The sequence below is a fragment of the Eptatretus burgeri genome, chromosome 14, assembly GCF_056783735.1.
Source record: "Eptatretus burgeri isolate ZD-2024b chromosome 14, Ebu_testis_v1, whole genome shotgun sequence".
Taxonomy (NCBI): Eukaryota; Metazoa; Chordata; class Myxini; order Myxiniformes; family Myxinidae; genus Eptatretus; species Eptatretus burgeri.
This window is the reverse complement of record NC_140974.1, coordinates 410,564-438,150: the sequence shown is the minus strand read 5'-3', so window position 1 is coordinate 438,150 and position 27,587 is coordinate 410,564. Positions and strand designations below refer to the sequence as shown.

General features: G+C 50.3%; 1 protein-coding gene across 1 annotated transcript in view; it reads left to right on the top strand.

Annotated features, from left to right (window-relative positions):
* LOC147012527 (uncharacterized) overlaps positions 1-27,012 on the top strand; it is a 202,139-nt gene extending 175,127 nt beyond the window's left edge. Inside the window, exons 12-15 of the mRNA XM_085855737.1 lie at positions 15,457-15,582; positions 15,791-15,863; positions 20,449-20,795; positions 26,875-27,012. Coding sequence (XP_085711863.1) covers positions 15,457-15,582; positions 15,791-15,863; positions 20,449-20,795; positions 26,875-27,012 — 684 coding nt within the window. The remainder of the gene's footprint in view (positions 1-15,456; positions 15,583-15,790; positions 15,864-20,448; positions 20,796-26,874) is intronic.
* Positions 27,013-27,587: the final 575 nt, after the last annotated feature.

The window sequence follows — 27,587 nt, the reverse complement described above, 5'->3', positions numbered from 1 at the left end:
CCCAATCACTCATCGCACCATGCAGTCCCCATTCGCTCCATACACACAGACCCGCTGGCCTCACTCACTCACCAAGCCCATGCTTCCACTTCACTCACCAACAACTCTTCAACACACTCACCGCTGAACTCTGCCATCCTTCTAACTACATCCCCTAACTAACTCGTGCTCCCACGTCGTCCCTTAAACTAGTAGCACGTTCCTTTTAACACTACGTAGCTAAACTACGTCAACTCTACACATCCAAAGGCTGTCACTGTCTCCAAATAATCCCATTAATCAATTTCCCAACCTAAATCTCGCTACAATCCCTCTAACTAATCCATTCCACGGGCCCCATGAGGACTTACCCCTGCCCCATGGAGCCGGTCTAGCTATGCTAACCCTTCCCCCTAACTAGTTTCCATCCTGTGCCCTGGTCAAGGGGGTCTTCCACCCCTTGCCCAGGAATCCTGTGCACCCGAAAGTGAGGCTTGTTTTTTTTTTTTACATGCGCATCACCAGCGCGGCAACTCACAGCTCGCGCACTTTGCACCTGCCCGTGACGTCATGCAGCTGCACGTGTACCTCGTCCCTCCTTGGACGGTACCATCCGGCAGGGATACCCCTCCTGCCGGATTCCAACCCCACGTGCAGCCATGACGTCACCGTGCGCATAAAAAAACACAAGCCCCACGTCTCGAGGGGTTCCCCACGCGAACACATGTGCTTTGCCCGTTGGAGCTTAACACACACGATCGCGTGGAGAACCCGTCCGGTCCAAATCCGTAATCCTGCCTAAACTTTGTCCGTCCGCGGGATCGGCAAATCCACCGCGTGCGTTTCCGGACCGGGACTTCACTCTCGCAAGCGAGCACGTGGGGGCCTCGTGCGTTGCACAGCACGGACCTCGTGCTCACTGCTGGGTGAACCCGGCACGGTCCCCGAAGCAACTACAGCCGCTACCCGGCTTTCTTTCCTCTGTCGCCGTCGTCGTCGCCATTCAACACACGCACTCCCGCGTGTTACGACGCTAACACACCTCACCATTAAACTCACACCGGGAGACGCGGCTGCACGTTCACACATGCCCACCGATATCTCCCTTACATACCGCTCTCTCACACACACGGTCTCCCTTGCACTCGGCCGTTCACTCACGCATGCCATCTCCCTCGCACACGTGGCTCCACTCACTCGCGGCCTTTCACTCACTCATGCCATTTCCCTCACACAAACCATACCACTCACACACGCGGGGGCACTCACCCGCGGTGCCTCATCCACACACCGTGCCTCACTCACACACGCGGGGGAACTCACCCGCGGTGCCTCACTCATACACCGTTCCTCACTCACACACGCGGGGGCACTCAACCGCGGTGCCTCATCCACACACCGTGCCTCACTCACACACGCGGGGGAACTCACCCGCGGTGTTTCACTCACACACGGCGCGCTGGGAAGCACGTCCTCCTGCACACTTACCACCACACCACTCACACACGGGGTCGCTTCCACACACGGGGTCTTTGTCACCCACCCGGTCGCTCTCACACACGCCCTTGCACCCGCGCTATGCGTGCGTTGCAGCACGCATTTCGCCACACTCGTGAACACACACCTCGACACCACACACACCGGGACAACCACACTGGGGATTCGTGTCCCCACAAGGGTCTCCGGGGCCTCTATACCCCCCAAGCTCGGCGTGCACCCGTCCACAGCATTCCTCCCCTCGAACTCGCAAAGCACGACCGAACTCACCTGGTCGTGACTCGCCTCAAGGGGGCATACTCCCTCCCCTCGTTCCTGGAGGAGGCCATCCAGCTGCTCGCACTGGGTCCCTACACGCTCCGCGAGCTCACCCTCACTATCCTCCACTACCTCCGTGTGTGTGTGTACGTCTCTAGCCTTGTCATTATCATGCAGTCTCTCTATTTTTTCTGTCTCCCGTGTCTCTATACATTTATAAGTTTCTGTTGTCCCCTCCTGTCTATTAGTCTCTGCTTCTTTCTGGCGTCTTTCCCTTATCTTTATGCAGGTCAACCTTGCTTTCTCCTTAAGTCGCTCCCGTCCTTCCCTGTTTTTCACTCCTTGCTCTTTCACGATCTCCGCGTACCTCATCCTTGCTTTCCGTATTAATTGTTCTTTTCTCTCCCTCCCAATTACTTTCACCTCGTCTCTTGTCTCCCGAATTATTTTTTCCTAACCCGCCTCCACCGCGGGCCCGACAGCCGTTGCACTCCCTCCCAGCTCGTTCGCTCCCACACGTGGAGTCGCCATTTTGAGCTCCGCCGCCATTGCCTTCATGCCCGCCTGCAGGCTTTGGCCCATGTTCTGCGTCTCACCCCGCAGCTCTTTCATTTCGAGTGCGTTTGTGTCCACTTTCGTTTTCATTTCGTTCATTTGCTTGTTCATGCCTTTTATTTCGTTTTTCATTTCATTTGTGTTTGTATCCATCCTCGCTGTCATTGCCGCCAGCATGGCGCATAGCTGGGCCATGTCGGGTGCGCTTGGGTGAGCCGATTCGGCCAGGATCGGGAGGTTTTGGCGGAGGGGGGGTGGGGAGGTGTCATACACCGCGGCCGCTGCCGCACCTATTTCGGGCTCTGGGTTCAGTTGGACGAGTTCATGTTCCTGCACAACCAACATTTCCTGCACGGGGATTTCATCCTGGACCATGGATCCTACATTACTACACATATACATTTCTAATACCCCCGGCTCCCGCTCGCCTTGAGACGCCATCTTGCTTCTCGTAAAGGGTTAATTTAGCTCGCTCGTAATTTGGAGGGAATCGGGGGTCGCTCCTCTCACCCCTGGACCGATTCCCGTGAATTTAGCTGGAGACAGGAGAGCCCGTTTTCCCGTTCTCCGATACCAGTGCCGTGAGGAGGGCGATGAGTTTATATCGCACGACCTGACACCAGTGTTGCGGATTCGCGCCCGCCGGCGTGCGAGCGGCCACGTAACTCGAATCGCGGCACGTCGCCCACCGGACGGACAATCCCGTCGTGACCCTCTCGGACTAACGCCGGGAACCAGTCACGGGTGGACCTTTCGGCCTCACCACGATCGTGCCAATCGGCCCCCCGCGTGGGATAGGGTTGCTCGCCAAATTCGACCTACCTAAGTACCCACACGGAGGGTAGACCGGGCGATCGCACCTCGCCGCAGGTCGACTTCGGACACGGGCCACTTTAAGCGACCCGTTCCGTACTATCGGGATAACCGAGCGGTGTTATCGTCAACCTGGACGGTTCGATTAATTATCGGGCGTTTTAGCCCACGACCAACCCTTTACGTGAAGTAAGATGGAGATTCAATTAGAGAAAAGACGAAGCGAAACGGGAAAACAGTTCAACATAAAGCACATTTATTTCGCGATGAACGGAAAGCACACGTATACAATTACACCAAAAGCAAATGTAAAAGAAGAAGAAACACAATAATACACAAAAAGCAAATGCAACAATGCAGATCTAACCGACTACTGAGCACACGGCAACACTTATACAGTTTTACTTCACAGACGGCGCCGACAACACACACACTCAAAGCAAAAGAAAAGGACCACCCTCAAGGATGAGGGGGGTAGGCGGGCCTGGGGCCGAGACCGCGTCGGGCCTACCCGTCTGATGATGAGCCGCAAGATGGCGGTGGCGCCCCGACTCCGCGGGCCTCGCGGACAGTGTCTGGTAGGGGGTGGGAACGGGGCCCCCTTCTCGCACTATCTCAGCGCGGGGGGAAACAGGAGGGGGTTGTTGATGCTCGGGGGAAGGAGGATATCTCCCTGTCTCGGGTCCCGTGACGAGCGTCTCCACCACGACCTCGGTCGCGCCGCCGGCCTCTCCCTCCGCAGCTCCCCGACTCCGACACGAGCACCCCCTCGACTGCCTTCGCCGCCGCCACCTCTCCACAGCTCCGTCCAACCGCCTTCTCCGACTCCTCTCTTGACTCGTCCCAACTCTTCACTGACTCCGAACTCTTAACTGCCTTGACTGACGAACGCAGCCCCTTATATGCCCCGTGGCCTCGCTCCTTCACCTTCGACCCTTTACCTCCGACCCTTCACCTCTAACTGGCTCCCCATTGGACCGAGGAAAAGTGGGTGTGAATGCTTTTTGATCCATGAATTTGCATATAGCGATATTACTCCAACGCACCTGGAGGCGGGGCCAAATCGCCCCACGCTCGCCGATAGGACGGAACAGAAGTGGGCGTGAGTCGTTTTTGATCCGTTTTCTTCGGAAAGGCTGTGCCTCTGCACCCGCTGCTCGGTGCTCGCCCTGCACGAGTCCAGTATCGGTGCCCACAAGCGGCGTGGGAATGACGGTGATGGGATGGTTGCGAGAGCGAGATGTGACGATAAAGGTCGTGGCTGTTGGCTTTGTTGTTGTTGTTGTGAAGGGCATTGCGGCTGGTGGTTGTTGTGTGATGGCTGTTGAGACGTGGTTGGTGGTGGTAGTAATGGCGGCTGGTCCAAAATAAAGATAGTAAAAGAAAAACGGCTATCTAGAATGGTCGCAGCCCGCATGAATGACATTTATTCCCACTAAACAACGGGTTTGGGCCTAACTACACATATACTTACAACAGAGATATCTCACCTAAGGGACCTGAATGGTGGTTTGCGAATTTCGTCAACCACAACAATATATATATATATATATATATATATATATATATATATATATATATATATATATATATATATATATATATATATATATATATATATGTGTGTGTATTGGTGCTTGGCCGATATCGGCAATTTTTCAGGAATCGGCAGATTGGAGTCGGTTTGATTACTGACTGCAGTGCATACTGTATACAACCCAAACACCTTGAGTAGCTTTCGCCATTGCATTGAGGGAATTCCAACAAACAAATTAAAAAACAAAGTTGCATTTATATTGATGTTTGAAGGAGATTTTTTTTGTATACATTGTCTTGTATAAGAGCTCACAGAGGTGAGAACATATAACAAAGGGAGCAGGAGGCAAGGGGTGGGAATGGGAAGCACAAAACAGTGAGGAACAGAGGCATTAGATCTGTGGAAGGGAGAGAGATGGAGCAAGGTACATGGGGTTAGCAAGATGCACACTACAGGTACTTTCAGGAAGGAAAGCAGTGTATTTGCAGGAGGTGTGTATGGGGTGGATTAACAGAGGTACTAAAGATCATGGTTTTGGATGGGGGACGATAAGAGGTGGTGGGAAACAGCTGTTTTGAAGGCCTGGAGGGAAGAATGGGATTGAACAAAGTGTGGCAATTTGTTCCAGAGGTGGTAAAAACGAGGAATGAAAGAGTGAAGGTGAGCAGTAATACTTTATTTTGATAGTTTCACCAGAAGGGAATTGCTGGCGTACCTTGAGCACCCTGTGGAAATGTTGGAGGGCCAGATCACAGACAGAGCAGGGGTGGTGGGGGGGGGGGTGAGGCCGGAGAGGAGACGGCAGAAGACTGAAAGACCAATGACCTGCCTGGGGTGAGAGAGCAAGAGACCCAAAGCCTCTGCTTCATCGCGGGAGATACCAATGATCTTAAAAGTCTTGGTTTCCACAGTGTGAAGCCGAGGAAGGTGTGAGGCAGGAGCACCAGTCTCGAAGGGAGAGCAGTACTCCATCAGGCTGTGGATAAAAGCTTTGTATGTGGTTAGGAGCTCAGGTATGCCAAGAAAGGACTTTGCACAATGGAAGATACCCAGTTGGCGACTGGCTTTGGAGGCCAGGTTGGAAATGTGGCTTTCCCAGGAAAGATCACAGCAGATAGTGAGGCCCAAAAGCTTGAATGAAAGGATTTGTTCAAGAGGATTGTTGAGAGAGTAAATGGGGGTGGGGGGGGTAGTGGCGTTCAGACTGTCCTTTCAGTGAGACATCGTGAGGGTGTGAGATTTGTCAGGATTAAAAGACATGTTCCAAGTGTTTGACCAGCTTTTGATTTTATGCAGGTCTGCAGAGAGTGAAGAGACTGCTCCTTGCCAATCTGAGGGATGACAAATCGTAAGGCAGAGGGTGGAGTCATCATCAAAGAGATAAAGAGGATTTTCCTGAGTCAGAGAGATCATTGATGAAAACCAGAAAAAGCACAGGGCTCAGAACACTGCCTTGAGGAACTCCCGCCTGGACAGGAAGAGAGAATAAGAGAATTCCATTGAGGACCACATATTGACTGCGACAGGAGAGGAAGACTATGAGCCATGGGTGGAGATTGCCTTGGATGCCATAGGAAGAGAGTTTGGTGAGCAGGGCAGGGTGCCAGACCATGTCAAAATCACGCGATATGTCTAGGGATATGGCTCTGATTTCATGTCTGGCATTGAGTGCCTCCATTGGTGGGAAAGCAGAAGCAGCATGTCCAGGGTAGAGTGGCCTTGTTTGAGTCCAAATTGATCATTGGAAATCAAGGCATTGGAAAAGAGGAAGGATTTAATGTCGGAAGCATTGATGGATCCCATGACCTTGCTGATGATTGGGAGCAGACTGATTGGTCTGTAGTTGTAGGGATCTGTTTTTGCACCTTTTGTAGGCAGAGCAGTAATGTTTGCTGATTTCCAAGCTGATGGCAGAAAACTTAAGCAAATGAGAGTGTGAATAGAACAGAGAGAGGGTGAGCAAGAGCAGGTTTTTAGGACACGTGGGCTGATGCCGTCTGAATCAGTTGCAGAATCTCAATCAAGGTTTGGCAGCAAAACCTCCACCTTGGTGGGAGAAAAGGACACAGACTCCAGGAACAGCTGGGTGTGACTGGGTAAGGTGGTTACAGAAAGTGATCAGTTTGCGACACAATATTTATTAGCAAACACAGAGTTTCGACATTCAGCTTTTTTACTGCAGTGTCAGCTGTGCAGCCATTTGAGGTAAGGGAGGGAATGGAGGGGAACATACACCAGAAACAGATTTGATTAGACGCCACCAGGATTTTGAAGAGGGAGACAGGTTTGAGTCCAGACTGGAGATGAGAAAGATTTTGTTTCCTGGCTCTCCTGTGAGTAGACACACACTTGTTCTGAGCTTTGTGGAAGGAACTGAGATTTCCTTCAGTTGGGTCTGCCTTCCGTGAGCCTTTACCTCACTGAAGGCAACTTGTTTCAGGCCAACTGCCTCGCCACAAGCTTCAGTTTACCAAGGACAGGAGGAAGCGTATGACAACTGAAGATGGGATGGGATAAATCTGTGCATGAGAGAGAACAAATTTATTTGAAAGAATTCCCAGGATCAGTTGCTGTTGGAGAAAGTAGAAATGGGGGACCAGTCTTAAAGTTTCCTGGCTGCTTGAAGTCCCTGACAGTCAGCCTGAGTGAAATGCCAGACTCGACGGCACTGATGTGGTTCTCTAATAACCACCAGAGAGATGTCCACTTTGACAAGCATATAGTCAGATGAACCGATTTTAGCAGAGGAAGAACAGCAGATATTGGCAGGGAAATTGGTCGAAACCAAATCCAAAAGAGATGGAGTTCCATTGACTGAGATCTAGGTGGGGAAGTTGACAGATTGTGTCAGTTCCACTGAGTCGCAGAAGTCCTTTGCTGAAGTGTCAAGGCAGGTGAGAGAGGTGCCTACACCCAGCCAACTGGCATGATGACAATTGAAGTCACCACATATGAGAAAGAGAGTTGGAATGAGGATAGAAGTTGGTCCATGTTTTCAGAAAGCGAGATGTAAATGCAGTCATCACTGTTTGGTGGACAGTACAACGCACATATAAATTACAGACATGTAAACAAGAGGTTGGAGTGGAGGGGAAGCTGCAGCCAAAGGTATTCCTGGAGGTGTGCAGGAGTGTTGGCAGTTCATGGAGAGTGAGGAATAAAGTTTTTGATGAAGAGAGCAACTCTGCCACCAGGACGAGGCTCAGAGGTCCGTCATCCCAGAGGAGGGAGTAACCAGGGAGAGAAACTAGGGAGTCAGAGATGTCTTGAAGGAGAAAAGTTTCTGTTGAGCAGATTATGTCTGGTTTGTCAGTGGCATCCTTTTTGGAAAGATGCATCAGGTTAGAGCAAACCACCCGGATGTTTGAGGTCCACACTGTGAAGGAAGAGGGAGAGGAGGCTTTTGGTACAGGGAATGGAAGAGTAGGACGAGGGAGGAGATGGGGTTGGGGTCGGGAGAGTTGTTGACAGTGTGTGGGGGATTGGCGAAGACCTCGGGGAGAGGGTCGAATGAGGAGGAGGAGTAGGAAGAAAATTGGATGTGCATAAACCTTAATCCTTAGAAACAGCTGCCAATCGTTGGGTGACGGGTGGAAAAAAATTGTCTCTGAAATTTATAAAACATGCTAATACGGCAAACGGCTTGGAAATCGTGTGTGTGTGTGTGTGTGTGTGTGTGTTTGTGTGTGTGTGTGTGTGTGTGTGTGTGTGTGTGTGTGTGTGTGTGTGTGTGTGTGTGTGTGTGTGTGTGTGTGTGTGTGTGTGTGTGTGTGTGTGTGTGTGTGTGTCTTCATAACTCCAAAACCATGAAACTAGCAGCATGAAACTCTGCATGCATACGAAGGGAACTCCAAGGAAGTGCCTGACTGAAAATTGGTTGTTTGTGTTCATTAAAACAGCCCTTTTGAAGAAAATGAATGGCATTATTTAATTACGAGCAAATACGACCCATTGCTTCACTGATTAGATTATTAGGGTGGGGGAGAAAGAGGGAGAGAAGGGAGGAATGGAAGAGGGGTCATAGAGAGGAGGGAGGTGAGTCGATGAGAGGAGGGAGAGGGGTCAGAGAGAGGAAGGAGAGGGGTCAGAGAGAGGAAGGAGAGGGGTCGGAGAGAGGAAGGAGAGAGGGGTCGGAGAGAGGATGGAGAGGGGTCGGAGAGAGGATGGAGACGGGTCGGTGAGAGGATGGAGAGGGGTCGGAGTGAGGATGGAGAGGGGTCGGAGAGAGGATGGAGAGGGGTCGCAGAGAGCATGGAGAGGGGTCGGAGAGAGGATGGAGAGGGGTCGGAGAGAGGGATGGAGAGGGGTCGGAGAGAGGATGGAGAGGGGTCGGAGAGAGGATGGAGAGGGGTCGGAGAGAGGATGGAGAGGGGGTCGGAGAGAGGATGGAGAGGGGTCGGAGAGAGGATGGAGAGGGGTCGGAGAGAGGATGGAGAGGGGTCGGAGAGAGGATGGAGAGGGGTCGGAGAGAGGATGGAGAGGGGTCGGAGAGAGGATGGAGAGGGGTCGGAGAGAGGATGGAGAGGGGGTCGGAGAGAGGATGGAGAGGGGTCGGAGAGAGGATGGAGAGGATGGAGAGGGGTCGGAGAGAGAGGATGGAGAGGGGTCGGAGAGAGGATGGAGAGGGGTCGGAGAGAGGATGGAGAGGGGTCGGAGAGAGGATGGAGAGGGGTCGGATAGAGGATTGAGAGGGGTCGGAGAGAGGATGGAGAGGGGTCGGAGAGAGGATGGAGAGGGGTCGGAGAGAGGATGGAGAGGGGTCGGAGAGAGGATGGAGAGGGGTCGGAGAGAGGATGGAGAGGGGCCGGAGAGAGGATGGAGAGGGGTCGGAGAGAGGATGGAGAGGATCGGAGAGAGCATGGAGAGGATCGGAGAGAGCATGGAGACGGGTCGGAGAGGGGTCGGAGAGAGGTCGGAGAGAGGACGGAGAGGGGTCGGAGAGAGGACGGAGACGGGTCGCAGAGGGGACGGAGAGCGGTCGGAGAGGGGTCGGAGAGAGGACGGAGAGAGGTCGGAGAGGGAACGGAGAGAGGATGGAGAGGGAGGGTGAGAGGGAGACGGAGGGGTGAGAGGGAGACGGAGGGGTGAGAGGGAGACGCAGGGGTGAGAGGGAGACGGAGGGGTGAGAGGGAGGCGGAGGGGTGAGAGGGAGGTGGAGGGGTGAGAGGGAGACTGAGGGGTGAGAGGGAGACTGAGGGGTGAGAGGGAGACTGAGGGGTGAGAGGGGACGGAGGGGTGAGTAGGGGACGGAGGGGTGAGTGGGAGACGCACGGAGGGGTGAGTGGGAGGCGGAGGGTTGAGAGGGAGGCGGAGGGTTGAGAGGGAGGCGGAGGGTTGAGAGGGAGTCGGAGGGTTGAGAGGGAGTCGGAGGGGTGAGAGGGAGATGGAGGTGGAGGGGTGAGGTGGAGGCGGAGGGGTGAGAGGGAGGCGGAGGGGTGAGAGGGAGGCGGAGGGGTGAGAGGGAGGCGGAGGGGTGAGAGGGAGGCGGAGGGGTGAGAGGGAGACTGAGGGGTGGGAGGGGTGAGTGGGAGATGGAGGGGTGAGAGGCAGAGGGAGGGGTGAGAGGCAGAGGGAGGGGTGAGAGGCAGAGGGAGGGGTGAGAGGCAGAGGGAGGGGGGAGAGGCAGAGGGAGGGGTGGGAGGCGGAGGGAGGGGTGAGAGGCAGAGGGAGGGGTGAGAGAGGCAGAGGGAGGGGTGAGAGGCAGAGGGAGGGGTGAGAGGCAGAGGGAGGGGTGAGAGGCAGAGGGAGGGGTGAGAGGCAGAGGGAGGGGTGAGAGGCAGAGGGAGGGGTGAGAGGCAGAGGGAGGGTGAGAGGCAGAGGGAGGGTTGAGAGGCAGAGGGAGGGTTGAGAGCCAGAGGGAGGGTTGAGAGGCAAAGGGGGCGGCGAGAGGAAAAGGGGGCGGCGAGAGGAAAAGGGGGCGGCGAGAGGCAGAGGGAGCGGCGAGAGGCAGATTAAAAGCGAGTGAGAAGCAGAGGGAGCGGCGAGAGGCAGAGGGAGCGGCGAGAGGCAGAGGGAGCGGCGAGAGGCAGAGGGAGCGGCGAGAGGCAGAGGGAGGGTTGAGAGGCAGAGGGAGGGTTGAGAGCCAGAGGGAGGGTTGAGAGGCAAAGGGGGCGGCGAGAGGAAAAGGGGGCGGCGAGAGGAAAAGGGGGCGGCGAGAGGCAGAGAGAGCGGCGAGAGGCAGAGGGAGCGGCGAGAGGCAGATTAAAAGCGAGTGAGAAGCAGAGGGAGCGGCGAGAGGCAGAGGGAGCGGCGAGAGGCAGAGGGAGCGGCGAGAGGGAGAGGGAGCGGCGAGAGGGAGAGGGAGCGGCGAGAGGGAGAGGGAGCGGCGAGAGGCAGAGGGAGCGGCGAGAGGCAGAGGGAGCGGCGAGAGGCAGAGGGAGCGGCGAGAGGCAGAGGGAGCGGCGAGAGGCAGAGGGAGCGGCGAGAGGCAGAGGGAGCGGCGAGAGGCAGAGGGAGCGGCGAGAGGCAGAGGGAGCGGCGAGAGGCAGAGGGAGCGGCGAGAGGTAGATTAAAAGCGAGTGAGAGGCAGAGTCAAATAAAAGTGAGTGAGAGGCAGAGTCAAATAAAAGTGAGTGAGAGGCAGAGTCAAATAAAAGTGAGTGAGAGGCAGAGTCAAATAAAAGTGAGTGAGAGGCAGAGTCAAATAAAAGTGAGTGAGAGGGAGAGTCAAATAAAAGTGAGTGAGAGGCAGAGTCAAATAAAAGTGAGTGAGAGGCAGAGTCAAATAAAAGTGAGTGAGAGGCAGAGTCAAATAAAAGTGAGTGAGAGGCAGAGTCAAATAAAAGTGAGTGAGAGGCAGAGTCAAATAAAAGTGAGTGAGAGGGAGAGTCAAATAAAAGTGAGTGAGAGGCAGAGTCAAATAAAAGCGAGTGAGAGGCAGAGTCAAATAAAAGTGAGTGAGAGGCAGAGTCAAATAAAAGTGAGTGAGAGGCAGAGTCAAATAAAAGTGAGTGAGAGGCAGAGTCAAATAAAAGTGAGTGAGAGGGAGAGTCAAATAAAAGTGAGTGAGAGGCAGAGTCAAATAAAAGTGAGTGAGAGGCATAAGTCAAATAAAAGTGAGTGAGAGGCAGAGACAAAGAGAGGGAGAGAGAGACACAGAGACACAGACGGGGTATTCCGGCAGATGTGATGCCTTTATTTAATGGCACACACATTTATGAATCACTCTGCTTGTGAAGCACTGGGATGACAGCTTGGAGCTGGGTTGGGATTCAAACCCAGGTGAGACAGCTTAGAGCAGTGATCTTCACTATCTTTAGAGGGGGGCCACTTTGTCAACAAGACATCAATGTGAGAGCTGCCATACTGTCTGCAGGACTCCAAAATGGCTGCCCTTAGGTCCTGCCACACATGCTCCTTTTTCCCCACATTGTGTTTACTGGCTGCAAGCATAATTGTTTGCATACTGCCATCCTCTGATGTAGATATTGTTGCGAATTTCGGCCAGTCCGGCGTGCGATCGGCCACGTAACTCAAATTGCGACACGTCGCCCACCGGAACGGACAATTCAGTCGTGACCCTCTTGGAACTACCGCCAAGGAGCTCGCCACGGTTGGGGGTTTAACCTCACCACAACCCAGTCCGCATTCAACCCGCGCGAAATAGAGTGAATTGCCGAATGTCGATATACCTAAGTACCCGCGCGAGTAGCGTACCGAGGAGTTGTCCCACGCCGCAGGTCGACTCTGGACACGAACCGCTTAAGCGGCTCTTTCCGTGCTGCAGGGATAACCGAGCAGAATTATCGTCGACCTCGACGGTTCAGATTATTTACCGGGTGTTTTAAACCCACTATCAATCCCTTACGTGATGCAAGATGGAGCTTTCAAACAAGGGAAAAGACGAAGCGAAACGGGAAAACAGTTCAACAAGCAAGCACTTTATTACACACACACAGCCAAGCACGTATTCACAGCCATACAGTAATGCACATATAACAGTCAGGACAAAATGCAACGAAAGCAAAAGCACCACCACCGACTATAATTATTTACAACACTTAAACAATTATACTTGTCGGACGGCGCCACATCATTCACTCAAAAGCAAAGGAAATGAAAACCACCCTCACAGGCAAGGAGGCAGACAGGTCCGTGGACCAAATGTACGTGGATTCTGGAGGAGCGGCCAGGTCCACGAGACCGAGAAGGTCTTACCCGCGTCCTCGTGACGCGATGGCGGGCAAGCCGCAATATCCGCGCAGCTGCACCCCGACTCTGTGCCCCTGCCCTGGTCGGTGAGCCCTCTCCGGCGTGCTCCGCGCCAGCATGGTTGGGTCGGCACCACGGTTAATGTGGGGAAGGAACGGGGCCACCGGCACTATCTCAGCGCAGATGGGGGAGAGGAGAATTGTCGATGCTCAGGGTCGAGCGAGGGGAATGGCTGGCTGGCTCGAATCCCGCGACGAGACGTTACCAACGACGAGACAAGCGACCCCCACACGACAACCTCGATGACGACCTCCATCTTCACTCGACCAGCCCGAACTGCGTCTTCACTCGACCCGCACTGAACTGAACTGAACTGAACTCGACCCACACTGAACTGAACTGAACTGCACTCGACCCGCACTGAACTGAACTGAACTGAACTCGACCCGCACTGAACTAAACTGAACTGAACTCGACCCGCACTGAACTGAACTGCGCAAGTCGCCTTGTACTCGCGTCTTTATAGGCCGGAGGAGGAGCCTGTATGCAGATTTCAGGATCAAAACGCGATTGGAGGCGGGGCCACGCCACCATCTGTTCAGCCATTGGTGTGGCAAAAAGGGGCGTGAGCCTCTTTTGATCCGAATTCTCTCTCGTAAATAATCCACGTTCATCGCGCTTGGAGGCGGGGCCATACCGCCCGACGCTCGCCCATTGGACGCAGAAAAAGGGGCGTGAGCCCTTCCTGATCCGATTTTCTCCCTGAGAGGAACGCATTTGTACTCGCGGCTCGACGCGTTCAGCATCAATCACCGAACGGGCCCTGGACAGCACGGCGTTTGGTGTTGACTGGTGGTGTGGTCGATCGTTGTAGAAGGAGATAGGCGAAGGTGGCGGGGGGTTTGCTGTGGTGGGTTGGTGGTTGGCGGGCATCGTTTGGGAATGGCGGTGAAGCGATGTTTGCGGGATGGAGTTGTGGAGGTAAAGAGGCAAAGGTGGTGGTGTTTGAGTTGTTGGTGGGTTAATGATCCAAAATAATAATAGAGAAAGAAAAATGGCTAACTCAAAGCGTCGCCGCCCGGATGAATCACACATTCCCTCTATACAACGGGTTTGGGCTAACTACACATGAACTTACCGATGTATCTCACATGAGGACCCTTTATGGTGGAATGCGAATTTCCACAACCGCAACAATATGTTGCTTTTATGCTTCGTATTAGAACACTCATTTGAAACTATTGGGTCAATTTGATAGCATTTATGGTGGGTTATGATGGGGTGTTTACACATTTGTGTATTATCAGCTGCGCATCAATGGCCGCATTTTAGGAGAGGGAGAGGAATCGGGTGAAGTTCCGACTGCTCAAAAAAATAGCTTTCATTTGTCCAATTCGCACATTCTTTGACAGCCCTTCCTCTCCTCGACCAATGGAGAGTTGTATGGTAGTGGAGGGGTTTAGCAGTGGGATAGCATGAGGGGAGGGGAAGGGAAGGCAGCATGAGTGAAAGAGAAGTGAAGGCAGCACGAGGAGAAGGGAGGGCAAGGTAGCATGAGGGGAAGGGAGGGCAAGGCAGCATGTGGGAAAGGGAGTGCAAGGCAGCATGAGGGAAGGGTGAGGGAGTGTGAGGGGTGGTGGAAGTCAGCAGGAGATGTTGGGGAGGCTGCACCAGGGGTTGAAGAGGCTGCACGAGGGGTTGGGGAGGCTGCGCGAGGGCTGGGGCTGGCTGTGCAAGGGCTGGGGCTGGCTGTGCAAGGGGAAGGTAAGCAACGTGAGGGGAGGTGAAGAAGCGCGAGGCGAAGGGGAAGGCAAGGAAGGTGACATGAGGGAAAGGGAAAGAGTTATAAAACATGCCCAAATACCAATATTTTCTTTTTAACCACCAGGTTTGATATAAAACTATAAGGGCACTTAGTAGAGCACATACCTCTGCCATGCAATGCCTGATCCACGAGAACATATCTGGCCCATTACATTTTTGAAATATCATGCTATATAACATTTTTGGCCCGATGTCTCAATGGTGAAGAATCACTTTAAAAATCAAATAATTCTCGCATCCAGATTTGGATTCAGATCTTCATCAAAATCGAATCAATTCGTCCTTGCCACACACGCAACGTATTCACCAAGTGTCTGGAGACATGATGTCTTTTCTCCTGCAGTGTGGGACCTTGGACATTCTTGAGGTTTTGTAACAGTTATCAGATCTCTCACTGTCTTTATTTCTACACTGCAGGACGAAACAAATTATTGTTTCATCATACACTATTTTCTTGTATGCTGCCAATTTTTTTTTTATAAATATCTAATTATAAAAGCACAATGAACTGAAAAAGTTTGTTGAAGAATATTTTTTGGTCACGTTTCATTTTTACTGCCGAAGATTTTAGTTTGGACATTTATTTAAACCTATAAAGTCTTGATATCCAATTATTGAGATGAACGGGTTTGTTTTTCGGCGAACAAAGAAAACTTTTAAATTGTACACCATAACTTATTTGATCAATCAAAATGTATCTCATTAGTTTATAATCGAGTCTTGGTGATTGCATCAGTGACTGAGTGGTTGTTTGGAATATGCTTATTATGTAAAGGTAAGTATCCGATTGAGATGATGGGTTCGGATTCTGTCACAAATATATTTGTTTTGCTTCTTTACAGGCAAAGTCAAATTACAACACATTCTCCGTTGTGACGTACAAACCACCACCCTTTGTTTCTGCACAATTGGCTTCCCTTTTGACTGGGATGCTTCTTCAGAATCCAGTGAAAAGACTGACCATAAAGGTGGGGATTTAATACTATTTTCAACGATTTGATTTGCATGAACAAGTACGTTCACACACACTGGGGTTGGTGAACTCCTATCACTGTGGAGCAAAATGGTTTTGCTCACTCGAGGAGGGGTTTCCTCGAGGAGGTGCTCACTAGAATAAACAAAAAAATACATGTTTCATGTATCTTTTTTCCACATATCCATCATTATGTTTTTCAGGCAGTTATGAACCACACATGGTTGAACAATTTTCCTTTGACTCCTTGGAAAATCCATCATTCAAGATTTGAAAGTAACCAGCCTTCATTTTACTCTTTTATATCTTCCATTTTTTTGTTTCTGCAAATGATGAATGCTTATGGAAAAGCAAGATGATGGAGAGCATGAACTGATAGTGGGGAAACTCTTCAACAAAATAAATAAACAAGTTAATGAACAAATGGAGGAGTGGGAGAGAGAGAGTGGGGTGGGGGGGGGGGAAGAGGTGAAGAAAGTGGTGAAAAGAGAGGTGAGGACCGTAAGACCAGGCACAAACCTGCAGGAGGTTGCCTGAGAAAGGAGTAATAAAGATTATGTGTTGGGATGGGCAATGACATGAGATGGTGCTGAACTGCTTGCTTTGAATCCCTGGAGGGAAGAGTGGGAAAGCATGGCATCTTCAAGGTGGTTACACATATAGGAGGAGCGAGGCACAAGAGAGTTCAGATGTGCAATCAGCCTGGATTTTGGAATTTTAACGAGGAGTGGGGAACTGGAATAACCCATACATCTTGGAGTTGTGGGGGGAGGGTCAGAGGCCAGAGGATTCATCACTCCTCGGGTGTCATTTCCCTGGTCTCTGTTTATGCTCCAACTGAGGCAAGTGATCTCACCGTGAAGGATGCATTCTATGCCATGCTCGAGTCTGTGGTTGATCAGTGCCCCAGATGAGATACACTTCCAGTCTTGGGGGATTTCAATGCATCGACTGGAACTGATAGTGATGGTTATGAGACATGTGTTGGTCCCCATGGGACAGGAACCATGAACCTAAATAGCACTAAGTTCCTTGACTTTGCAAGAAGTCATGGACTTAGGGTGGCCGGTTCATGGTTTCAGCACCCACAAGCTCATCAATGGACTTGGTATTCCAATGCTGGCGATGTGGCAAAGGACATTGACCATGTCCTCATTGATAGTCGCTGGAGGATGATCCAGAACTGCAGGATCTACCGGAGTGCTCAGTTCCTCAATACTGACTACCAGCTTGTTGTAGCAACACTTAAGTTGCACCTTAAATCCAGGAGAATGGTACCATCCCAGCCTCTGTTGGATGTTGGCAAGCTCAAGGATGAGAGGGTAGCTGAGGAGTTTGCGAACAGGCTGAGTGGAGATTTAGGGGTCTGGGTGCTTTGGGAGGTCCTGAAGAGTTGTGGAGTGCCTTCAAGACCACAGTCCTTGATGTTGCCTGTGGATGTCTTGGAACTCACCGTAGGGCCAGGCTGAATGGTAGAGCTGAGCTGTTCAGGGAGCTGAGGTGTAAAACTGTACGTGTGCTAAGGGTGGACAAGGATGCCTATGAGTGAGGAATCTGTGAGGGGGTAGAGCATCATCTGTGGACAGGTGATTCTCGTCCCGCTTACAGGGGAATTCGCGCATTACGTTCATCCAAACCCATCCCTCAGTGTACTGCAGTTAGAGCAGAGGGTGGTATGCTCTTGACAGAGGAGTCCGAAGTGAAGGCCCGCTGGGCCGGTTACTTTGAGCGGTTGTACCAGGCTGATCCATCAGCTGTCGAGTTGGATGTCAGGGGTGTTACAATAACTGTTGCTTATCCTCCAATCAACTGTGGTCCACCTTTGCTTGTGGAAACACAGGTTGCGGTGAACCGTTTGAAATGGGGTGAAGCTCCAGGGATCTGTGGCATCCATGCTGAACTTCTCAAGGCTGGTGAAAATGCTGCACTCGTGTCGTTGCATGCAGTTCTGTGCTCTGCCTGGAACACAGGCATCATCCCAACTGATTGGAAGAGGGGCCTTGTTGTCCCTCTCTGGAAAGGGAAGGGTGATCGCCAAGACTGCAATAACTATTGAGGGGTGACGCTGCTCTCAGTGCCGCGCAAGGTCTTTGCTCGGATAATTCTTGATAGGGTTCGCCACCATCTGCTTGAACACCAGCATCCAGAGCAATCAGGCTTTACACCAAAGAGGTCAACGATTGACCGTGTCCTTGCTCTTCGGGGCCCCACCGAACGCAGACGAGAGTTTCAGCAGGGGCTTCTTGCAGCTTATGTTGATCTCTGTAAAGCGTTTGATTCAGTGAATCGGGATGCCCTCTGGAGGATTCTTGGTCTTCGTGGGGTGCCACCAAAACTGATCGATCTGATGTCTGAACTCTACTCTGGTACTGACAGTGCTGTGAGATGTGGTGGTACCATCTCTGACTTATTTCCAGTTCTTAATGGAGTTTGTCAGGGGTGTGTAATGGCCCCCACACTTTTCAGCACTTGTATGGACTGGATTCTAGGGAGGATGTCGGAGAGATCAAGCTGCGGTGCATCGTTTGGGAATGTCAAGATCTCTGACCTTGATTTTGCAGATGATGCAGTCATCTTTGCGGAGACTTTAGATATCCTTTTGGGGGCCCTCAAGGTGCTGAATGAGGAGTCTGAGCCGCTGGGATTACGGGTTTTTGGGGTCAAAACTAAGATCCAGGCTTTCAATGACATCTTGGATGCTGCTCTCCTGTCTGTGCCTGTTTGTGTTGAGGATGTTGACGTCGTGGAGAGATTCACTTACCTTGGCAGTGATATTCATGTCTCTGCTGGTTGTAAGTCAGAGGTCAATAGACATCTGGGTCTGGCCTGGGGAGTCATGGATTCACTGGATAATGGGGTGTGGCGCTTCCGGTACCTGTGCGGGAGGACGAAAGTCCGCGTCTTGCTTCCAGTCTTTCTCTATGGATGTGAGACTTGGACTCTGACCAAGGATCTGAGACGGAGACTTAATTCCTTTGGTACCAGGTCTCTTCGGAGAATCCTTGGCTATCGCTGGTCGGACTTTGTGTCCAACGAGCGGTTGCTGAGAGAGACTCAAATGAGATTTGTTACCTGCATAGACCGTGAGCGTCAGCTGCGGCTGTATGGACATGTGGCTCGGTTTCCTGACGCTGATCCTGCTCACCAGATTCTCTCAGCGAGGAAGCCTCATGAGTGGAGGAGGCCAATGGGGCAACCACGTGCCTCGTGGTTGCAGCAGGTTGATCGGCATCTCAAGGAGATGGGGATGGGCCAGGCATCTGCCTGGGGGATGGCCAGACGGAGGCCTCTGGAGTACTGGCGGAAAGTGGACGCAGTGACACGCTGCTCTGGCGCATGCTCCCATACCTGACCTGACCTGACCTGTCAGAGGCCTGAGAGAGCAGAGGGAGCAATATCTGAGAAGGGGTTGTGAAAACAGAGAGATCACTGTCCTGTCAGCGAAGTGAGAGCAGCAGATCTTTTGAGGATTGTGCCTTGAGAAGAGAGCAGTACACCATTGAGCTCAGAGAAAGACTTGGAGATGTGTAGTTCTGATGTTTGTCGGAAAAACTTGGAACATTGAAGAAACCCAATTTGGTTCTAACTTTGGATGTCAGATTTGTTTTGTGGGTAACCTGGGAGAGATCATGACTGGTGGTAAGTTCAAAAGACGCAACTTCTTTCAGGAGCTAACCAATTGAAATTGATAGCTGGGTTTGTTTGACAATCCTTCCAGAGTGACATGGTGAGACTGTCAGATTTTCCAGCATTGAAAGACCTGCACCATTTGTCACATCAGCATCTTTTCATTTTTAGATTATCAGAGAATGCTGTAGCTGCTTTCTTTCTGTCAGTAGGATGGGCTACTATATACCAATTAGTCAGCAAAAATGGGTCTAAAGTTCTCTAAAGCATTGGAGAGGTTTGTTCTATAGCAGAACAAGAATGGATACAACACAGAACCTTTGTGTCCTCCAGGCTTCACTGGGAGAGAAAAGGGTTTAGTTGAGAGCAACATAAATGGAGGAAGTCAGAAACCCAGGAATCAAGGTGGCCTTGTATGCCACAGGCAGAGCTTGACAAGCAGAGAAGGTTGCCAAACTCTGTCAAATGCCCGAGATGTGTCCAGGGAAACGGTCCTGCCTTCTTGTTTGCGATTTGGGGCTTCCAACTATTACTAAGAGACGAGTCGCAGCACGTCCAGCATTGAGTGACTGATGCGGAATCCAAAATGATGGTCATAGATTAGACTTCAAAAATATGAAAGACTTGACATTGGAAGCAACGCAGGGTTCCATTACTTTACTTATGGTAAGCAAGCTTGCTGGTTTGGAGTTGTCTTTGTGCCCTTCTTGAAGGCGGCAATAATATGTGTTTACTTCCACGCAGAAAGCAGGCAGCTAATGTAGTCGAGGCTGAATAGAGCAGGCAAAGGAGAAGCAAGGGCAGCAGAGAAGGATGCGAGAACACATGCACTGATTCCATCTGGGCCCATCACCGAAGCACGGATGAGGCGGGACAGAGCTTTTCCCACATTTTGATCTGCCTAGTTTTATCTTATCCTTTAAATATAGCCTTCTTTTGTGTGACTACACCACGTCACAATGGTTGTTATCAATGACAGCTTCAGCTTTTATGTGAATTGTGCTGCAGTAATTCTCTTCAGTCTTCAACGTCAGTGACCTATTTACTCATAATTGATTTGAACTTGCAACAGAGACCCTTGAACTTTTGTTCAACTCAGAATGTCGCAAGACCTCATATCTAATTGAGTAAACAATTATTTTCACATTGTCTAAGTATGTTCATATTCTTGCCATTGAGAATTGTGGAAAAATCCAGAATTGATGTTTATGAAAATTAACCCCCATATTTGCAGAATTCAGGAAGTTACAGCAAGCAGCAGTGGACTCCAACAGACAGAAGAAGCTATGGCTGCATCAATCTGAGAAAAACTTCAATGAGTTTCTTCAACACAAGAAAGTTCAATCAGCGAACAAGGGGCAGAAGGCTGCACCTCCTCCCAGGAGACAGCAGGCTGCACCGCCTCCCAGGAGACAGCAGGCTGCACCGCCTCCCGGGAGACAGCAGGCTGCACCGCCTCCCGGGAGACAGCAGGCTGCACCGCCTCCCGGGAGACAGCAGGCTGCACCGCCTCCAGGGAGACAGCAGGCTGCACCGCCTCCCTGGAGACAGCAGGCTGCACCGCCTCCCTGGAGACAGCAGGCTGCACCGCCTCCCTGGAGACAGCAGGCTGCACCGCCTCCCTGGAGACAGCAGGCTGCACCGCCTCCCTGGAGACAGCAGGCTGCACCGCCTCCCGGGAGACAGCAGGCTGCACCGCCTCCCGGGAGACAGCAGGCTGCACCGCCTCCCGGGAGACAGCAGGCTGCACCGCCTCCCTGGAGACAGCAGGCTGCACCGCCTCCCTGGAGACAGCAGGCTGCACCGCCTCCCGGGAGACAGCAGGCTGCACCGCCTCCCGGGAGACAGCAGGCTGCACCGCCTCCCGGGAGACAGCAGGCTGCACCGCCTCCCGGGAGACAGCAGGCTGCACCGCCTCCCGGGAGACAGCAGGCTGCACCGCCTCCCGGGAGACAGCAGGCTGCACCGCCTCCCGGGAGACAGCAGGCTGCACCGCCTCCCGGGAGACAGCAGGCTGCACCGCCTCCCGGGAGACAGCAGGCTGCACCGCCTCCCTGGAGACAGCAGGCTGCACCGCCTCCCGGGAGACAGCGGGCTGCACCGCCTCCCGGGAGACAGCGGGCTGCACCGCCTCCCGGGAGACAGCAGGCTGCACCGCCTCCCGGGAGACAGCAGGCTGCACCGCCTCCAGGGAGACAGCAGGCTGCACCGGTCCCCCAAGGGAAGCGGAATGTACAGTCTCCCTGGCGATAGCAGATGATACCTGCTTCCCATGGAGGCAATGAAGCAGACTGTCCCCGAGGAGTCGGTGAAGCCCAGATGACAATCAACCTAAAATGTTGATGGAAGAAACTGAAAAACCAAGAAAGATTTACCCTTGAGTGCTCAAGCCTCTGGAGCGCAGGTACGATGATGCAGCATCATATTATGCAGTTACATCTTGGAGGCTTTCCAAATTAATTAACTTCCAAACAGTGGCATACTGAGGGTGTCTGGCACCTGAGGGCAAAACATAATTTTGTGCTCCACATCTTCCACCTCCCTCCCCCAAATTTCCAACCCCACCCACCATAGACATAGGGAAACTTGGGAATTTTTCTTAAATTGACGACTTTTGATGATTGACCACTCCACTTGATGCGGTGTACTCAAACAAAGATGAAAGGAACACTAAATGTCAGTTCAAATATTTATTCAATTCAAAGTTAGAGTGGATAATTCCCTGTTCTGTACGATGCCAGATGCCCACATGATTCGCCGACGCAGCGAATCTGCCACCGAGAAACCGTGACTCGAGAAGGTTCATGATCATGTAGTTTGCTTTTACCAGTACACCGCGATTGGGGAGGGTTCATTATCATGTGCGTCCAATGCACAGCACTGGTACCTCGGTATTATTATTTTTTTTTTATAAAACTAACATTGATTTCCCAAGGCATGATATTTCTGCTGATGTACTATTTGATGTCACATTATCACACATTAGCCAAACATCTGAAAATTTGGATCATACATCTTAATGATCCATAATTTTATGAGCATAGCTAAATTATTGGTGAACTTGTTAAAATGGTTGTGAATTTGCCCCCCTCCCACCCCGGGGCAAGTGCCCCCACCACTCTGTATGCCACCACTCCCAAATAGACCATGGGCTGAACGTCTGCATTGTTGAGTTTTGTGACCGACCCCTGGTATCTGCTTAGTTTTTGTTCATGTTGTTTAAAAACATACATTTTCAATTTACATTTGAATCTCTTCAGTCACCAAATGTGTACAAAACTGTAAACCAGAGTGGTGTCAAAGCCACCCAATGCTCGTCTGTTTATACATTTATCGTTTTTAAAAGACTAGTCTAATAATATATTTTTTATAAAGCATTGCAGTGAAGTCTGATCCAAATAATTTTAAAGCAATATATGTATTTGTATATTGTAATCAGTAAAATATAGTGTGGTACATAAAAACATTAGAAAGGAAATAACTTGCACCAAAATCTTTAACATTTTCATGCTCACGCTGACGCTCACGCCGGGGGTATCGGCGAGCTAAAAATGCAAAAAAAAGGAAAATATGCAATTATATTTTCTGCATAATATCCAATCATGTCACGTTTCTCATGAATTGTGAGCATTGTAACGACTCCCTTGGCCAATCACATGCAATGTTTCACCAAACATCAAGACTGGGGAACATGGGGAAGTACATGCCGTCAGATGCCAGTGTCTCAGCAGACAATTCTGAAGACATTTCTTCTGGGTTTTGCTGCATGTATGTAACTTCAGCTCACAGCAAAGTTATTCCATTTAGTGGAAAAAGTTTGCTCAAATTTTAAGAATGTGCTGCCCTTTGGAAGAGCTGAAGGAAAGACCAGACAGTAAGATCCCTGCCAATGCAGTGAACTACGACTTTTCAGGTCTGGACCTTGAACAGCAGCAGCTGGCACTCATAACGAAGGCCGTGCACCATGCAAAGTTAATGTTGTAATATGTTTTCACTTGTTTCTGATTAAATTTACCGAATGTTTGAACGTGTATGTGGACAAAATAAAAAGACGTTGCATCTCGTACATAACCTTAGACGTCTAGATTTGTGATGAATCAACGGCATCATCGATGATGTAGGTGGGCATGAGTCATGTCATGAGACATGATGAGCATATTGTTGCAGATTCGGGGGAGGTAGGGATCATGAAGGGAGTTCTCAAATCCACCATCCAGCCAATGAACCGCGGATAATTTTGCGGCAAGGCCGATTTCTGAGCAACCACAGATGCTTTCTAAGATGTTTAATTCAGGCAGGGTCCAGTGTCTAAATCCACTTCACCTTTCTGGCAAATTAAGAAATGCTGCAACATCTGGTGAACATTTTCGCTCAGCACCATTAAGTAGTGATTGGCATTGACCTTGCCTTCTAAGGAAATGACCACGCTACAAACCCCGCTAAGAAAATGTGCCCCACAACATGACAGAACTACCAGAACCCTTCACTGTTTGAACCAAGCACTGAGAGTTGTAGAGTTCTTTCGGTTCATGCCACACGTGCACTTGTCTGTTTGTCGAGAACATGGTGAAGGATGATTCAACTGACTATATCGCATTTATTCGCTGCTTGGTAGTCCATTGCCTATGCTCTTTGCACTGCTGGACTCGTAAATGTGCTTCGCCAGGAGTGATGAGTGGCTTGTGCATTGCAATCTGATGATGGTATTCTGCTCTGTGGCGTTCTCGGCAGACCGTTTTTGACGAAACTGGTTGCTCACACCCCAGGTTGAAATTTAGTCAATTGATCTGGAGTTGCTCGCCTGCTTTGCCTTGCACATTGAAATTATGCATGGATATCATAATCCTGGCGTATGTGCTTCCACCCACTGTTGTCCTTTGCTGATGATGTCTTTCCCTGGGAGTTCCATGCCGACATCACCTGAGACACCATTGCTCGTGAAAAGTCAGCAAGTTAAGCTGTCTTTGTCACTCAAGCTCTTGCCAAACACGCCCCAAGAATCACTCCCTCTTTCAAAGTCACTGAGATCTCCTCTTGCAGCCATATTTATAGGCAACGAGGCCTGTGCAGCATTTTTATACGTGACCCAAAGCCTGCTGGGATGTTATTTGCTTCGTGAACACATGGGCCACACCTGTGTGGAAGCAGTTGCTTTCAGTATACTTGGTGTCCGTCATTTATCCAGGTGTTTCCAATTTTTGCTCACCTGAAATGTAGTTCCGTGGAGCTCATGGGATGGCACTTCATCTGTCCGTCCATCCACAAATACTTGCAACTAATTCTCTGAAACTACACATGATTTCGATGAAACTTTACCACAACCTTCATCACCGATGATGTAACAACACTTGTTTGCGGCATTAAAAGAGTCAGGGTTTGAGGCAGTCTACGGAGGGAGTTTATGAGGGGTTGCCCCCATAACGAGGAATTTGCTTTCTTCTCAGAAACGACACATGCAATTCTGATGAAACTTGACTCCAACCTTCATCAACCGTGATGTATCAAAGTTTGTTCACATCAAAAAAAATGGGGGTCTAAGGGGGAGGTTGCCCCCCCCCAAAAAATAGGTATTTGCTTTCTTGTCAGACAGTGTGGATGTGGCTGGCGGGTGTGGCTCCACCTGCAGGTTTACCCACCTGCGTACTCGAGTATGACATGTCCGGGCTGTTGAGGCCCACCGCGCTTTCCTGCTCCATTCCAAATTATGAGGGAGCTCTTTCCTCCTCCCGCCCTTGATTTGGCTCGCCCCTCAGGGTCCCATGGCCTACTCATGGCCGGCATGCTCCCAACACCTGGGGTACTTTTCTCAACAACAACCTACCTTCTATGAGCCACACTCCCAGCCCCATTAATTCACTTTTGCACCCTGAAAAACACTACTTTATTTCTATCAGTATCGACTGCAGAATGACATCAAGGAAGGCTCTACTCTTTAGTTTTCCAATTGAAAATGTAATTAAAATCTCAAATCGTCAATTTAAAGTGTCACGAATCTCTAATTGTCTCATTCAAGCTGCCTGCTCAGTTTCTTGCTTGCCCTGCTAAATTATTGCCAGTGAGCGAAGAGAGACCTTATCGTGTTCTCAATCCATCGGATCACCCACAGCACGCAGTTTCTGTGAACAGATTGAGCTTTACTTGTAGCTCACGCAAAACACACTGAGTTCATCGCAATCAAAGAGTGAAGAGGAAGAAGATCATATGTGCGACAAAAGAACAACAGAGCATGCGTGGGGCGGCGACAGATGACGTCACTTCCTAAGCAATAAAACGACAACAACCAATACTGGCATGGCCACTTTTTCCCCTTGAAAAAATACTTCACTTTGCGAAGTAACATTTCTTGTTGCGAAGTAACATTTCTTGTTGCGAAGTAACATTTCTTGTTGCGAAGTAACATTTCTTGTTACCGAGCACAAGTCGATATGCATTTGTGATATATCAAGATGTTGAAGAAATGTAAATTATTGGGAATATACACCAGAAAATTTCATTGAAACTATTGAATAATACTGCATTGCTGGGATATCACAAAAAAACTGTAAACCAGAGCAGTATTTGTGTATGTGTTTGAAGGTAGTAGACCAACGATGCCAGGTTAAGGGGAAACGCGCCATCACTGGATAGACTGTCCTCAAGCGCCTGGGGATTATTCTGCCCTGTTCAAAGCACATGTGGTTCAGATAATGTCCCTCTGTAATTTTGAAAGTAAGCCACCCTCCTTGGTACTCTTGATATCTTCCATTCATATTGTTTCTCCACAAGATGGAACTCATGAAAGAGCAAGGGATAGAGAGTACAAATTGATAATTGGGCAGCAGGGAAACTATTGGACAAAATAAACATGAACTTCTGGTTCTGGGTCTAAATGCATTAATAATTGATTTTGTAGTTCCTCTTTCCAGGTTATCAAAGCTATGTATTCAGATCAGATCCGTCGTGTCTCTCTCTATCATTCGTGTTGTTGTGTTTCCATGTATTTTTTCCGTGTTACCATATCTTCTTGTAACGTTTTGTCCCTGTGAATGTCTCGCCTACTCACCAAGGAAAAGATCATGGTTTTGGATTGGGGATGGTGATGAACAGCAGTCTTGAAGAGCTGGAGGGAAGAATGAGATTCAAGAGTGAAAACAAAGAAAGCAGTACGGGAGTTGAACTGCAATGAAAATGGAGGGAGGAAATTCCTCCTGAAGAAATGCCCCACTTAGTGATGTGACCTCACTGGTACCTGGAGTATTCTGGGATGTGCCTGAACCTGAACCCAAACTCTAACCTCGTTTCATCATAACTGTCCCATACCTGCCCCCTTCCCAACCAGAAATCCTTCCAGCGTATGACATTCTCTCTTCAGGTGGAGAAACGTTTCATAATCTTCCCTTACTTTCCAGGTGGTTCTGATAATTTCCTCCATACGACTGACATCCTCTGAAAATCAAAACTTTTTACTTTCCTATCTGTTGTTATTTTCCAGATACAGTAGTTTTTTGAGAGCTGGCATGATGCAGGCTGGCAGACTTCAAAGAAATATCTCCTTCATGTGACGTCTCCTTTCCCCTCTCAAATGTCTGACAATCTTTCCCAACTTTCCAGGTGACTCCAATGAATGACTCCATGGCTCCATTCATCCAAACTTCTTTCTTTCTTTTCTGCTTTTTTCTAGATATTTGTTCGAGGGCTGCCAAAATGCAGGCTGGTGGCCTTTAGAGAAATATCTCCTCAACGTGACCCATTTCCCATTCGAGTTGTAGTTCAGTCGGGCATCCTCCCTGGTTCAGGAGGTCACAGCTCAAACCGATGAAGCCTTTGCACCTCCTGTGTGAAGTGGGGCCATCGCCGTGAAATATAAAACACACAGGAAAGGGTGCTCTGTGCTGAGGTGCGGCGGTGATGGTCATTGTTAACCCTCGACCAGGCAAAGATCCCCAGGGGGTTAAACAGCATGGTAAAGTCTGCACTGCAGTTGTTTACTTTACTTCATTATGAGGTGAATCATCCAGTGGGGATGATTACCCTAATGGAAGCAATCTAACAGTCGCTAGTAAACAGAAAGAAGTTTCGAGAAAGCTCGATGTGAATGAGGCATTCGACATCGCATCTCCCTCAGATGAACGGATCAGAGAAGTCTTGACTTGCTTGGCCTCTCAGTATGTGGCAACGATCTTTAGGGAACAAAGCTGCTTCCATGAGTCTTTACGCATAAATGATGGAGCAGGTTATGATGTCATGCATTGTCTGATCCTTTAAATGACCTCATCGAACATGTTTCAATGACCAGACCTCACATTCTTATTTGCTTCATGCTTGTGTTTAACGTTGTGAATGATTGGGGAAAATTTTCCCAACATCAAAATCAAGTTTTAATGTCACCACCGT